Source organism: Mixophyes fleayi, chromosome 10, assembly GCF_038048845.1.
Source record: "Mixophyes fleayi isolate aMixFle1 chromosome 10, aMixFle1.hap1, whole genome shotgun sequence".
Lineage (NCBI taxonomy): Eukaryota > Metazoa > Chordata > Amphibia > Anura > Limnodynastidae > Mixophyes > Mixophyes fleayi.
This window is the reverse complement of record NC_134411.1, coordinates 58,256,673-58,272,426: the sequence shown is the minus strand read 5'-3', so window position 1 is coordinate 58,272,426 and position 15,754 is coordinate 58,256,673. Positions and strand designations below refer to the sequence as shown.

The 15,754-nt window shown below is 41.2% G+C and overlaps 1 protein-coding gene across 3 annotated transcripts in view; it reads left to right on the top strand.

Annotated features, from left to right (window-relative positions):
• The window catches only part of TSNAXIP1 (translin associated factor X interacting protein 1), a 403,075-nt gene that overhangs the window by 172,431 nt on the left and 214,890 nt on the right, over nt 1–15,754 (top strand). For all 3 annotated transcript variants that reach the window (XR_012679541.1, XM_075188810.1, XM_075188811.1), the window contains exon 6: nt 9,934–10,130. Coding sequence is in view for 2 of the 3 variants with exons in the window: in XM_075188810.1 (XP_075044911.1) it covers nt 9,934–10,130 (197 nt within the window). In the remaining variant the exon portion in view is untranslated. The remainder of the gene's footprint in view (nt 1–9,933; nt 10,131–15,754) is intronic.

The following is a 15,754-nucleotide window of genomic DNA, read 5'->3' as shown; positions in this document are numbered from 1 at the left end:
ATCCACAACATCTGGACATCGATCTTTGGGAACCACCAAACTGGAATGCCATCCTGGAAGTCACAGCAGGAGTTCCACAAAAGCATCCACCTGCGGAGAAACATGGACAGTCCAAACTAGCATTGGTCGGTGATGTCGCAGATGAGCCCACCCCGCCTGCCAGTGGGGATACGGACTGGTCCGCAAAACCAATTTTGTTTCCTCTGCAGGACTTTGCTCGAGACCAACTTAATGATGCCACTTTGGAACATGCCTTTAAAAGTGTGACAGGTACATGGGGTAGCGAAAGCCGCCCAGCCTGCAGAAGGTATACCATATTTTATTGTTAAAAATAATTTCCTGTATAGAGTTGCTAATGTACAGGGGGAAAAAGTAGAACAATTAATGGTTCCTCAGGTCCATGTACCCCTAGTGTTTAAAAGCAGCACACACACATGTCTGTGGGGGACACCTAGGGGAGGATAAAACACGGGAACGAGTTCTGCTTAGGTTTTACTGGCCCGGTGTACACATGGCAGTGAAAAAGTATTGCCGGTCCTGTCCCATTTGTCAGAGAACCTGTCCCAAACCCATATACAGGGCACCTCTCATTCCAATACCAATAGTACAAGTTCCCTTTGAACGGATAGCTATGGACCTTGTGTAGCCACTGGAAAAATCCGCACGTGGGCCCCAATATATACTAGTGGTGCTTGACTATGCAACCAGGTATCCATAGGCAATTCCCCTAAGAAACATAAAGTCCAGCACCATAGCTAGAGAACTTGTATTGGTGTTTACACGCTTGGGAATACCCAAAGAAATTCTCACAGATCAGGGTACTCCATTCATGTCTAAACTGATGAAGGACATGTGCCAGTTGCTAGGGGTTACGGCGCTTCACATCGCTGTATACCATCCACAAACAGATGGCTTGGTGGAACGCTTTAACCGCACATTAAAGCACATGCTCAGGAAAGCAGTGGCTCAAGAGAAAAAAGATTGGGACACTCTTATTCCCTATTTGATGTTTGCCATCTGTGAGGTACCTCAAGCTTCAACAGGGTTTAGTCCCTTTGAGTTATTGTTTGGGAGACAGCCCAGGGGTATCTTGGATATGTTAAAAGAAAGGTGGGAGCAGCAAGGTCCCAGGGAGCCAAATCTGGTACAATTTGTGTCCCAAATGTATGAGAGGCTAGGAAAGATAGGGCCCATTGTGCACCAACATGTAAAAGAGGCTCAGGAACGACAGAGAAAAAGTTATGATAAAAGTGCTGTTGTTCGATCTTTCAAGCCTGGGGACAAGGTCCTAGTCCTGGTTCTCACCCAGGAAAGCAAACTTTTCGCTCATTGGCAGGGTCCATGTGAAGTTGTAGAGGCTGTCGGTCCTGTCAATTACAGAGTCCGCCAGTTAGGTAGGAGAAGGGAGGAGCAAATATATCATGTTAACCTCCTTAAACCTTGGCATGATGAGGAAACCTCTCCTCAGGTAGTGAGTACTGCCATTGAAAAGTCTGAAGTGCCCATAGAAACCAGCTTTGTCCATTTAGATGAGACAACAGACTGAAGAAATGATTCGCCGGAACAGGGATGTCTTCTCTTCCATTCCTGGGCTCACTACCTTAATCGAACACGACATTGTCATTGCGCCAGGAGTCATTGTAAAGCAGAAGCTGTATCGTATTCCAGAAGCCAGACGGGTGAACGTCTACTAGTGAGTGGAATAGTCCCATTGTGCTTGTCCCGAAACCCAATGAGACAATTAGGTTCTGCAATGACTTTAGGCGCCTAAACAGTATGTCGCAGTTTGATGCCTATCCGATGCCACGTGTGGATGAACTAGTGGAAAATCTTGCTGGTAGCAATTATTTGACACCCCTTGATCTAACAAAGGTTTATTGGCAAGTTCCCCTGACTTCCACGGCCAAAGACTGCATTTTCCACCCCTGATGGTCTCTATCAATATAAAGTCCTACCCTTTGGGTTGCATGGGGCACCTGCCACCTTCCATAGGGCCATGAATAAATTGCTACGACCTCACACAGCTTATGCAGCCGCTTACTTGGACGATATAGTGATTTATACCCCAGACTGGGGATCACATTTAGCCAAAGTTGAGGCGGTCTTAGCTTCATTAAGGTCAGCAGGGTTAACATCTAACCCAGAGAAATGTGCCATAGCCATGAGAGAAGCCAAATATTTGGGGTACATTGTTGGTCGAGGGCGTGTAAAGCCCCAGCTAGACAAAGTGCAGGCAGTCAAAAATTGGGCAAGACCAGAATAAAAGTCGCAGTTAAGAACCTTTTTAGGCTTAGTAGGTTACTACAGGCGGTTTGTAAGCCACTTCGCCACTAGAGCTGCTCCACTCACGGACATGTTAAAAAAAAGTTGTCCAGATAGATTAACCTGGTCTGACTCTGCAGAAACCGCCTGGTCTGATCTTCAGTTAGCTCTTTGTTCCTCTCCAGTTCTACAAGCACCAGATTTTACCCAGAGGTTCTTCCTCCAAACTGATGCTTCTGGTGTTGGCTTAGGTGCAGTCTTGTCACAGGAGAAGAATGGAGTAGAAAACCCTGTCCTGTACCAAAGCCGTAAGTTGGTTCTAAGGGATCAAAAATATGCCACTGTGGAGAAACAATGTCTCGCCATAAAATGGGCTACAGAAGCTCTGCGCTATTATCTCCTAGGCAGAGAGTTCACCTTAATAACAGACCATGCACCATTAAGATGGATGCAAAACATCCGGGAGGTAAATGCCAAGGTAACCCGCTGGTTCTTGGCACTGCAACCTTTCAAGTTCTCAGTAGAACATAGACCTGGGATTCTACACAGAAATGCAGAAGCGTTGTCACGAAAATATGCGTTCCTCGCGAAGTCCGCGTCTTCCTACTTGGAGACGCTAGGGGGAGGGATATGTAACAAAAGGAGGCATTTAGCTGGCAATATGCAGAGAAAGCAGCGAAGTAGAGTAAAACATTTATGCAGTAATGCACCTAGGTTGAATGTGAAGACTCATGTATGAAAAGCAATAGTTTAAGTTTGGTTAACTTGCACGATTTGAAATCCTTCCTCTCAGCAAACAGACAGGGTGTGTCTGTTAGTCCAAACAGAGCCAGAGATGGGCGTTTCCTTTTAAAGAGAAGGTGGGTGTGTAACCTCTCCATCAATTTAAGGCTGGGGGAGGAGTATCAGGTATAAAAGCTTGTTTGTATCATTTGTTCACTGAGACCAACGCTGGGGTAGCTGGCTGGTCTTGAGAGAGAGCTGGTCTGTGTATAGCAAGCGTATTTGGTCTCCATAATTGCTTTGAAAGTATACGGTGTCAAAACATTTATCATCCTGACAATAAAGCTACATAAAAAGGAAGAAGTTGTTCGCGTGTGCTTCTGCAGTAGCGGGCTCTTGCCTCAAGATATATATATATATATATATATATATATATGATCCGTGAGATGTCTACATTGTATTAGTTTAATAAATATACTGATATTGCTCACTCAGGTTTTTAGCACTGTGTTAAATTTTATTTCCTGATGCATTTCTGTTAGGTGTGCGCAGCTTTTTCCTTCAAAAACAGTGCAGTGTGAAGCGGGACATACCTCCCAACTGTCCTTGCTGTTAGACCAAATCCTGACTAAGTGAGACAGTCACCCAAAGTCGGGAATGTCCCAACAGATTCAGGACAGTTAGCAGACTGTCCTGTTCTCTCCTACCTGTTCTTGTGACTTTCACCATCTGTTGCTGCTGGTGTCTTTAGCTCAGTTGCTGCTTGTTTGGCTCCTTGAATGTTGGGAGTCTTATTTGGAAAAAATATGGGTACATGAGATTTAGAAAACTCCTAGCAGCCCCAGTGTTACATCAGTAGCACCCACGTTTTATAATTAGGACTCCCCCCATCCCCAACATTAAAATAAAAATATTCACATTTGCTAAATAGATCTATTTCCTTTCAACCAACACTGACATTAAAATAATAGCAAACACATTTAATACATAGACCTATTTCCCTCCAACCAGCCCCAACATTAAATTAATAGTATTCCCATTTAATATATAAATCTATTTTCCTCTCTCCAAACAGCCCCATTTCCCAAAACCATCCCTGGCATAAAATAATTCATATTCACTTTTAATAAATAGCCCTCCTCCCCAAAATCAGAGCCATATTCAATTACTAGCCCCAAACCACCCCAGCATTAAATTAAAGGTCCCGTCACCTCACCTTAAATTATTAAACTATTAAATTTAATTGCCACACCAATAAATTAAATTAAATTGCCCCACCATCATCCCCACAAATAAAATGTCCACTACCTGCACTCTACAATTAAATAGCCTACCTCCCATATTATATTAAGACCACCCCTTCCCTCACACACTATTAACATACTGCCCCCCCTCACACACAGACTCTATATTAACATACTTCCCACACACTCTATATTAACATAACACACACACTATACTAACATGCTGCCCACTCACTTACACTATATTAATATACTGCCCCACCACACACACACACACACACACATTCTATATTAACATATCACACACACACACACTGTTATCATAACTCACACACATGCTACCCACACGCATACATTATATTAATATACTGCCCCCACACACACTCTGTATTAACATATCAAACACACACACACACACTTATTTTTTTATTGCATCGTGAAGACCCATGTCTGGAGATTGGTGTATAGGGACACCCCTTTCCTAATGCCCTGTTGACAGAACAATCATAGGGGTATGTGTAGGAGCGGTTTGTCACCAGAGTTACCACATGAGATTTGCACTTTGACTTTGCTTAAAATACTGGCAAGGACTGCAAGATGAGGAAAGTGTCATGTATTTTGACTGTCTGAGGACATTTTGCCAGGTCCTTACACGGCCTTTCTTCTGACGTGTAAGTGTCGACTAAATGCTTGATCACTTGTCCCTCTGTCACGGGGGATTGCTCAACATCGACATGTCTTTCTGTAGCTGGACCGGTTCTGACAAGAAACAGATATGTAAATAACCGAGGTAAAAGTCAAAAGCATACATCAGACACCAGATTTCCTACTTACTTTCCAGATCAATGTGAATCACATCTAAATTCTTGCTTTTGTATTCGGCCAGGCTGCCACTCTCGCTAGCCATTAACAGTTTGCTGATCTTGGCGAGTTGGAGGGTTCCTTCTGGGAGGCGGTAATACTGCTGGTGCATCCTTATGTCGTGTGCCCAAGGAAGTCTACCAACTGATCCAGTTCTGTGTCGATTAGGTTGAGGACCTTCGAGAGAGTGGCATCATGCTTTCAAAGCATCATGGAAGACAGCGCACAGTGACTGTACTCTGTTCTTGCCAGGTGTGAGCTTGTTGCCCCTTCAGTTTAACTTACATCTCTTCATGTAACGCCACAGGTATTTCTTTGCAAACAAGCCCTGGCAGGCTGCACAGTGCTTGAAGCCTTCGTTATCCATCTCTTTGTCTGAAAGTTTGCACGGGACCAGAACTCCATGGCCTGCCTGAATTGCCTCAGCGTTATGTGCAAAGTTGCCCCTATTTGCATGCACCTTTTTTTCCAGTGCTTGGGGAATTTCAGGGCCCAGGCTACTTCAGTCTCATTGCGGTGAACATGCTCCATGTGCCGGACAATTTTTAAGAAAGGCTTCTCACAGTACAGGCAGTACTGCTTTTTGTTATATGCCCTGGAGCCATCACTGTTTCTGGATAGCATTTGGACAGACACCGCACCGTCTCTCCGACCCTCTGTGTTTAAAACACAGTTGCCAGAAAGTCGAGAATGGTCATAGATGGAACTCATCTCTGGATACCTGCACTCTACTGCGCTGGTGGGCAATGGGGCATCACCGCTGGTGTCTGAACCGGTCTCTCCTCCAAAGTGTCAGGGGCATACTCATCTCCACTGCTCTCTGGGCTATAGTCGGAGCTACCGGTGGGCTCTGTCATTTTTCCCTACCCCCGTTTACCTTCAGCAGCAGACGGATCTGACATATATATATATATTTTCTTCACTATGTCTGATGCAATTATAGTATTGATTCCTAAGTCAAATAGGGATCCTTTATGTCCGGAATCATATAGACCACTATCCACTGATGTTAAAATCTTTGCAAAGATTCTGGTGACTAAGTGGGATTATCTCTGAGTTGGTACACCCTGATCAGACTTTCTATATACCAGGGAAATCAACCACTATTAACCTACGTTGCCTATATTATCACTATCAGCTGAGACATAGGGGTGCTGGTGAGGCAGTGGTAGTTTCATTAGACACTGCGAAAGCCTTTGATTCGATCGAATGGAGATATTTATTGGAAGTTCTATCTAGATTTGTTTTTGGTTCTGTCTATATGGTTTGGTTGCACCTCCTGTATTCTTCCCCCATGGCCCGTGTCTGTGTTAATGGCTTTGTTTCTTAAAGCTTTCACTTGGCAAGGACACGAGGCAGGAATGTCCTCTGTCACTTATCCTATTTGCACTGGCTATGGAACCATTGACTTGTATGATACGAGTACATCTAGATATACATGGAATGCGCACTGGAGATAGAGTGGATACCATAGCGTTACATGTGGATGATATGTTATTGTTTCTATCCGACATGCAACGCTCCTTACCAGCTCTCTTGTCAGTAGTAACTATATTTGAGTCATTCTTGCAAGTTAACTGGGACAAATCTAATATATATCCAATTCAGGGACCCTGTCCTACTAGACCTGTTCCACATCTCCCTCTGCAGTGAACCAATTAATTTAAATTCTTGGGTATTGCCCCCCTGCCCCACAGCACAGCCCGCCCCTTTATGCAGGCTTTAAAGGATTCTACAGCCGAAATATCCTACAGCAGTCGCCTGTTTATGACACTAATGCTGTTTTTCAGAAGGCAGATTTTTATATAATATCCTTGGTATGGGCAGACAGTAGATCTTGTGTTAAGCTCACCGCTCTATGCAGATCTAGAAGGATGGGTGGACTTGCCCTCACAAATTTCCAGTTATACTATTATGCCTCACAGCTGGCATGTATTAGTCAATGGGTGACATCTAGATATCAAATTGACCTACATGATTGCTTTATTGCTGAAGAAGGCTCTCCTTATGTAAGGATCCATTTTCTTATGACAAATCGACACCCTAGGTGATGTTCCCATTTGCTGCCTCAGACAATGAAAATTTGATCTGGAAATCCCCCTTTGGTTCAATACTAACCTTGGTGAACTTATACAAATGGATGGTGAGGCTGCCTGGCGCAAGTCTGGGATTTACTATCTGGGTCAACTATATGAGAGTCTCTGCGATCCTTTGACCAAATTAAATTAGCGCATTACATTCCTAGGACCTACTTTTACAGATAACTACAAGTTCGACAAGCCCTTACTTTTCAGTTTAGAGATTCTGCCCCACAGCTGTTGAGTGATCACTTTCGATTTCTTTTAATGGGCCTCTGACCTCGTCATCATATTTCCTTAATTTATTCATACCTATTAGAAGTGGTGAATATTGATTGTCTTCCTAAACTGCAAACTGACTGGGAGACAGATCTGGGATTGCTAGATAATAGAGATTTGAGTAGAGCCCTTGAGAGCGCTTATAAAGTCACCGCATCAGTAAGATTTAGGCAAATCCAATTTTTTCTCTTGCAAAGAGCTTACCTTACTCCAGTTTATCTCTCCAAATTTAGCGAAAATCGAGTGGTAACCTGTCCTAGATTTGGGACTCAGTGAGACCCCATCTGGCATATGCTGTGTGATTGCTCTCATGTAACTTCATTATGGGGAGAAGTCATGGACTGTATAATGAAGCCTATTTTGTGAATTCCATCTTAGTCCAAAAATGTGTATATTTCGTTTAGGTCTAAGATACATAAACTAATTCGACAGCTATTGTCCACTCTCTTTTTTTTTATGTTGTTATTGCCAGAAAATGGTTGGCACAAGAACGTTCGTTCATTGGATACTAGATTGATCTGCTCAATTATATAGTTGACCACGAAAGATACAGGTATACAGTTGGGGGAAATCACTCTTTCTTGTTGGAAAACTACGAGAGTTAGACTGTCTCTGATGGAATGTGCTGTCTGGGGAGGCACCTAGTCATATGAAACACCATATGTAGATATATCTTGTATTTTGTTACTTTCATATAATCTGTTCTCTGTGAAAAACAACTTTAACACTGTAGAATTAATGAGATTTTAAAATTTGAATCATTCTTTATTGACTATAGATATGTCTTTGTACTATTTTATTTCTTTTATGCACATTACTACCCATTAACACCCATAATAAATGCTATGTGGGTAATAATGGTATGAATTTGTTTGATCTAAAAACAAAAAGAAAAAAAAGCATTGCTGTATAAATCTGAGGTCACTAAAGAAGGGCATACCTGTAGATAGTCACAATTTCCTGAGAACTTGAAAAGGAGAATGTGTTTCACACAAATGGGTGTGGTTTAGGTAGAATAGCCATATTTTGGGGGTATTGCCTAATATGTCCCAACTTTCTAATCAGAAGTGTTGGCAGGTATGGGAATGATTAAGGTAGTAAACTAAATTGCCCAGACATTGATAATTGGTATTTCAGTAACTGAAACAATCCTTTTCTCTGGCCTATTATTAAGTATGATTTTGTAGACATGTCATACTTTAATGATAAATGTCTGTTTTGAATTGTAAAAACTTAATATCATGGTATATCTAAAAATAAAAGAGAAGATGGCGCTAAAGGTAATAACTTATAGTTCAATATTGTCCAAACTTTTTTTGCATCATATTCTTTGGATCTCATACGAATAAAAGGGAACATATATCCACGGTGAAGTAAAAAGAATCCTTCTTCTCAATTGATCCGTTCCGTATGCATATATGGGGAAAGAAGAAAAACAAACATAGCACAGCCCGTAGAATCCAAGGATCTGTTGTTAATGTTCCCTGAAATACCCGTGCGTTTATGCTTAAAAGACACCACGTGATAGAATATTCTTCATAACCCCTTAAGGGTGTATACTCACTAGACCACAATGGGTATAATACGTATAGAATATCGCAGGGGAACCTTAATTCCACTTTACAAGATTCCTCTTCATTCAGACCCCATTAGAGATCTCTCCACACACATACTTGGAAGCTGGGGACCTCCCTTACACCTGGAGCCCTGAGGACATACCAAGGAATTTGAAAAGGTGGAGTAGAGATTCTCATGTGAAAACCATTGGTTATTCTACACGCTTGTTACCTAATGGGGTCTGAATGAAGAGGAATCTTGTAAAGTGGAATTAAGGTTCCCCTGCTATATTCTATACGTATTATACCCATTGTGGTCTAGTGAGTATACACCCTTAAGGGGTTATGAAGAATATTCTATCACGTGGTGTCTTTTAAGCATAAACGCACGGGTATTTCAGGGAACATTAACAACAGATCCTTGGATTCTACGGGCTGTGCTATGTTTGTTTTTCTTCTTTCCCCATATATGCATACGGAACGGATCAATTGAGAAGAAGGATTCTTTTTACTTCACCGTGGATATATGTTCCCTTTTATTCGTATGAGATCCAAAGAATATGATGCAAAAAAAGTTTGGACAATATTGAACTATAAGTTATTACCTTTAGCGCCATCTTCTCTTTTATTTTTGGATATAGTTATGTGTTTGTACCAATAGGGGTTTTGTGTACCTAAAGGGGAAGGGCTGCTTTGTGGTTCTGACCGCGCGGATATACTCCTACCAGTATTGTGTTTTAATATCATGGTATATCAGTGTAAATGTGTTTAATCACATTAAATTAGGTGTTAGTATTAGTCAATATGGCAGTCAATTGAAGAAAGTGAGTAGCAAACATCGTTCACTTTTATGAATATTACCAGCAGAGCTTGACTTAATTGTTCAGATTTACTGTATACTTCTAAACTACTGTTTTCAATGCTGTGTAGCACATCAAAGAGAGCAGATCCGCTCACTTGAGCCCTTGAAGGCAATGCTTGTGTCAGTGTCTGAAAACTGTGATAAGAAGATTCAGCAAATCCGTGAGCAGGACAGACTAGAAGTAAAAACTCTAAATATGGAAAAACTCGAACTTTTGAAAGTGATTGATAAAATGAAAGAAGAGAAGAGCTATTTACAGGCTCAGGTAAGTACAATGTGTTTCCCAATATTATGGTAAAAACAAAGTACATTTTTAAGAACATTTACAAGTCAATTGAAGTGGAAAAAACAAACATGTATTCCATTTTAGCCATTTATTTCAGATTTGTCTTTTTATAATCATATGTAATGTTTTTATAATCCTGTTAGTCCTTCCCTAATGCCAGATGCATTTTATCCAAAGGAGAGGGAAGAGACTGACTCATTTGGCATATGTAAGTTTAAAAAGATTTGCACATGCAATTATATCCTTTGGTGGATGGATGAAAACACAGTCGCTCTTCAGAGCAGAGCTAACAGCTGCAAAACTTTTCAGATATGTTAATATATGCCAGCTTCAGATGGCGTACATTAACATGTAGAAAATGAGAAACTTTTCAATGACCACACTTTCATTCATAGCGATACTGAGCACTCCCCATACACTGTTATGGGGAGTGCTCAGAAAAACGCTAATAGATGCAAAGCAGCAGATACAGTGGGCAGCACAGTGGCCTAGTGGTTAGCACTTGTGCTTCGCAGCACTGGGGTCATGAGTTCAATTCCCGACCATGGCCTTATCTGTGTGGAGTTTGTATGTTCTCTCTGTGTTTGCGTGGGTTTCCTCAGGGTGCTCCGGTTTCCTCCCACACTCCAAAAAGATACTGGTAAGTTAATTGGCTGCTATCAAAAAAAATTGACCCTAGTCTCTACCTGTCTGTCTGTATGTGTGTGAGTGTGTGTCTATATTAGGGGATTTAGACTGTAAGCTCCAATGGGGCAGGGACTGATGTGAATGAGTGGCGCTATATAAATAAATGATGATGATGATATCCCCACTGTTTTCGGGGGTTTACAACGGGGGAAAACTTTGATAAATAGACCCCCCACAATCTTAATTAACATTTTAATGTATCAACAACTCCTCATCCATCCATTAAATAAGTAGATTTTTTTTAAAAAAAATTATGCTTTGTTAAATCTAAATATTTCAAGTACATCTTAGCACTTGTCATGACATGGAAAACTTCTATGTATGGATAAAGCATGTGGGGCAACTAAATTTGAATTGGGTACATGCACTGAAGTTCAGAAACTTTGTGGGGTGGGATTATTTTCGATAAGATACAGGGTTTGCGATAGTGTCTTTTCAGGGGAATTCCCTGCATTGCAAAAGGATAACACAGCCTTTTATCTTTTGCAAAGGGACTTGAATTCTCTGCCACATCCGAGCTCCCAGAGATCAGACCATATACTTATAATAGGGCACTATTCAATACTTTCAGTTTCCCAACTGTGGAAAAGGGTATTTTTAAGTGCATTTTAACTAGTGCAATATAAAACTTATAACACTTTGGGGCATGTCTACATTAAAGGGATACTGATACTATAGCCTTTGCATGGGGAGCCTATTTATCATGGCAGTACAAAAACCACCACAATGTTTGATTTGTCTTCACCATCTCAGGCTGGCGATGACTGGAGAAAATCATTGAAAGAAAGGATAATTAGTATTTTCAAAACTAGAGATGTTCACTGACCCCTGTGTTCTTGTTTTGGATCTGTAGTAGCTTTGTGTTTTGGTTTTGGATCTGTATTTTTCCTAAAAATTGCTAAAATATGCCCTTATTTTGTTCCTACATTATTAACCTCAATAACAGTAATTGTTAAGTAACAAAGCAACGACACAAACACACAGCAGTTTATATCGCATTTAAGAAACATTGCCACACAGCAGTGGCAGAAAAAAAAGAAAAGTGGTGCAAGATGGAATTGTCCTTGGGACCTCCTACCCACCCATATGTTAATAAGGTTTAACATACTCACACAGAAACAGGAGGGGTAGCAGGAACAGTTATACAAAGCAAGCACTTCAGCAACAAGGACTGACACTTTTGTGTCTCAAGTGCTTGGTTTGTTTGGGTCCCCACAAAACAAGCTACCAATGGGCTTAAGGCAGCTAAGCTAACAGTACTGTTAATGAACTCTACAATGTCAAGTCATGCACCACTGGAAGCAGTTCTTGCCAGTGATAAGAAGAAGGCCACTGTCATGCCTGGGCATAAAATCAAAAACTCCACCTTTTATGTGTGGAATTAATTTTACCAAAACCCTGACAACAGTTGTCTAGACATTTGTAGTGTTTGTAACCTAAGTTTGTCAAATGTATGAAAATGTATGAAAAGGTGCACCACTGCTGTAAACGCAGGACAAGAATCCTGGATTACATGCTAATCACCTGCTGTAACTATGGAAGATGAGTTAAGTAATTTTTACAGTAGAATTAAATTCATAAATATGTAGAAGAAACAATTTACCTGGCACTCAGATAACAGCTTTCATGTACAATTAGTAGTAGGACGCTAAACTCTGTACTTGATCTACAAGATCTACAAATTACACTTAATGTAATTTCTTTGTTTCCTTGCGTTTTTTATCACGGTAATAGTGCGCGTAAAAACCATTATTTCTCATCACTACCTCTCAGAGCCGCTACTACTCCTGTGACTCATCAGCTGTTATCCCGACTTACCTTCGTTACTTCATTCTGCTCTCAGCTTGTGCCCTGTGTTAAACTATTGCTGCTCCAGTATCTCTATTACCATCTGCAGAGTACTTCATCGTGACAGCCTCGGTTCTCTCATCGCTACTTCTCTGTGGAGTTGGTTCCAGTAAGGATTGCTGTGCTGTGCTGAGAGAGTGATATAGTTTGGGGAATTATTCTGTGTGTTTATTGAACGGGATTCATTTTTCTGTGTGTTTATTAAGTGTCTTTTTTTTTTTTTTCCTTCTCTCTGTTAGAGCTAGTGGGTGTGGTTTAATTGCATAGTTAATACAGCTGGTTAGTGCAAGCTCTATTTAACAGGAGGTAGCAAGCGATTTCATTGAGCTTGTGATTTCAATGCTTTTTTGATTTCAAGTGCTGTTTTTGTTTAAAGTGTGGAGTTGGTTCCAGTAAGGAGTTGAATCCAGGAAGGGGTTTAATCTGGTAAGTGGCTAGGAAAGGCTAGTACTAAAGTTCACTGTAGGCTATAAGAAGTTAGGTTAGCCATAATAAGATGAGTAGTAGCAGGCTTGATGATCTCACTCAATGCATATCTTGTCATATGTATGCAGACTTGGAGCAAGTGTTCCAAGGTTTATACCTCTGTGAGAAATGTGAGCAATTGGTCTCTTTGGAAGCCCAGGTAACTGATCTAAAGCAGACCATTGCAACATTGAGAGACATTGCCAACCTGGAGCAGAGTTTACAGCTCACCGTTGATGCGTTAGCTAAGCAGGGTGGAGCAGAGACAGAGGAGGATGCACAGGTAGGCAGCTGGGTAACAGTTACTAGGGGTAGCAGAGGGAGGAAGAGGCAGGCCAGTTCTGAGATAGGCAATCCCAGCAGATTTGCCAGATTGGATGAAGATACTGTGGAAGGCAGTTCAGAATTGGTAGAGTTGGATGACACTGCTTCCTCTAGCAACCAGGGGAATGGTCTCTCCAGCACAGAAGGGACCAAAGTTACTCAGGGACCCAGGCAGATTGTGGTGGTAGGGGATTCAATTATTAGGAAGGTAGATAGGGCAATCTGTTACCGGGACCGTGCATGTCGAACAGTGTGTTGTCTCCCGGGTGCTCGGGCTCGGCATATTGCGGATCGGGTGGACAGATTGTTGGGAGGGGCTGGGAATGACCCAGCAGTTTTGGTGCATGTTGGCACCAATGACCGAGTTAGAGGAAGAAGGGGTGTCCTAAAGAATGATTTCAGGGACATAGGTCGCAAACTTAAGGCAAGGACATCCAAGGTAGTATTTTCGGAAATACTACCTGTGCCACGCGCTAGTCCAGGGAGGCAGCGGGAGATTAGGGAGGTTAATGCGTGGCTAAAAGATTGGTGTAGGAAGGAGGGTTTTGGATTCTTAGAGCACTGGGCTGATTTCTTGGTCAGTTGCCATCTTTATTGTCGTGATGGATTGCACCTGAATGAGGAGGGGGCTGCAGTGCTAGGGGAGAGGATGGTTAGAAGATTGGAGGAGATTTTAAACTAGGCTCCGGGGGGAGGGGCAAGCAAGTATTTATGGGATAGACATTGAGAGTAGTAAGGAGGAATTTAACAAGAGTAAAGGGGGTGGAGAGGGGGGAAAGGGAAGCATAGCCGATAAGGAGCGGCCCTTTTTAAAGCAAAAAGAAATACCTAAGGGAGGCAATAGACTTAAGTGTATGCTTGCAAATGCAAGAAGCCTGACAGGTAAAATGGGGGAGTTAGAACTAGTAGCAATGAATGAGCAGTATGATATTATAGGTATTACTGAGACCTGGTGATATGATACACATGACTGGGCAGTCAACTTGGAAGGCTATTCTCTCTTCAGGAGGGATAGGGTAAATAAAAGGGGAGGAGGAGTATGTCTTTATATTAAGCCAGAATTAAAACCAAGTATTCAGGAAGTTATATACGAGAATATTGGTGATAATATAGAGGCATTGTGGGTGGAAATATCCAGTGGAGGAAAAAGTTCAGAAAAGTTTCTGATAGGGATATGCTATAAACCGCCAGATATTAGTACGATTGAGGAAGCCCAACTTCTACAGCAAATTGAAAAGGCTACACAACTAGGTCAAATTTTAATTATGGGGGATTTTAATTATCCGGACATTGATTGGAGTACTGAGACCTGCGGTACAGCTAGGGGAAATAGGTTTCTGAGCACGCTAAAAGACCATTACATGTCCCAATTAGTTGAGGAACCAACTAGGAACCGGACTATACTGGACCTAGTAATAACAAACAATGTAGACGTAATATCAAATATTCAAGTAAAGGAGCACTTGGGAAACAGTGATCATAATATGGTCTCATTTGAAATTAGTTTCCAGAAACAACAGTATAAGGGATCAACTAGGACTTTAAACTTTAAAAAGGCAAATTTTAATATGCTAAAGGAGTCTATAAAGAGCATAGACTGGGACAAAGCCTTTGAAGGAAAAAATACGGAAGAAATGTGGGCTGTCTTTAAAATGTTGTTGGAAACATACACGTATAAGTTCATTCCTATGGGAAATAAATGTAAAAGAATTAAGTCTAAACCAATGTGGCTAAATAAAAAGGTAAGGGAGAAATGCAAAGGAAGAAGCGTGCATTTAAATTGTTTAAGTCTGAAGGATCAGAGGAGTCCTTCCATAGGTACAAGGAATGTAATAAAACATGCAAAAAGGAAATTAGATTGGCTAAATTAGAAAATGAAAGGCACGTTGCAAAAGAAAGTAAGACAAACCCCAAAAAGTTTTTTAAGTATATAAATGGCAAAAGGATTAAAAAAGATAATATAGGACCCCTAAGAAGTGAGATGGGTGAATTGATAAATGATACTAAGGAAAAAGCAGAGATATTAAACACGTTCTTTTCTTCAGTATTTACCAGAGAGGAACAAATGGCAGGAGTAATACATAAAAATGGAAATGAAACCATGTAATTAATTAATACTTGGTTGTCAGAGGAAGAAGTCCAAAGGCGACTGAAGAATATTAAGATAAATAAAGCTCCAGGTCCAGATGGCATACACCCAAGGGTCCTTATGGAGTTAAACTCGGAAATAGCTAGACCGCTATTCTTAATTTTCAGAGATTCAATCTCATCAGGCTCAG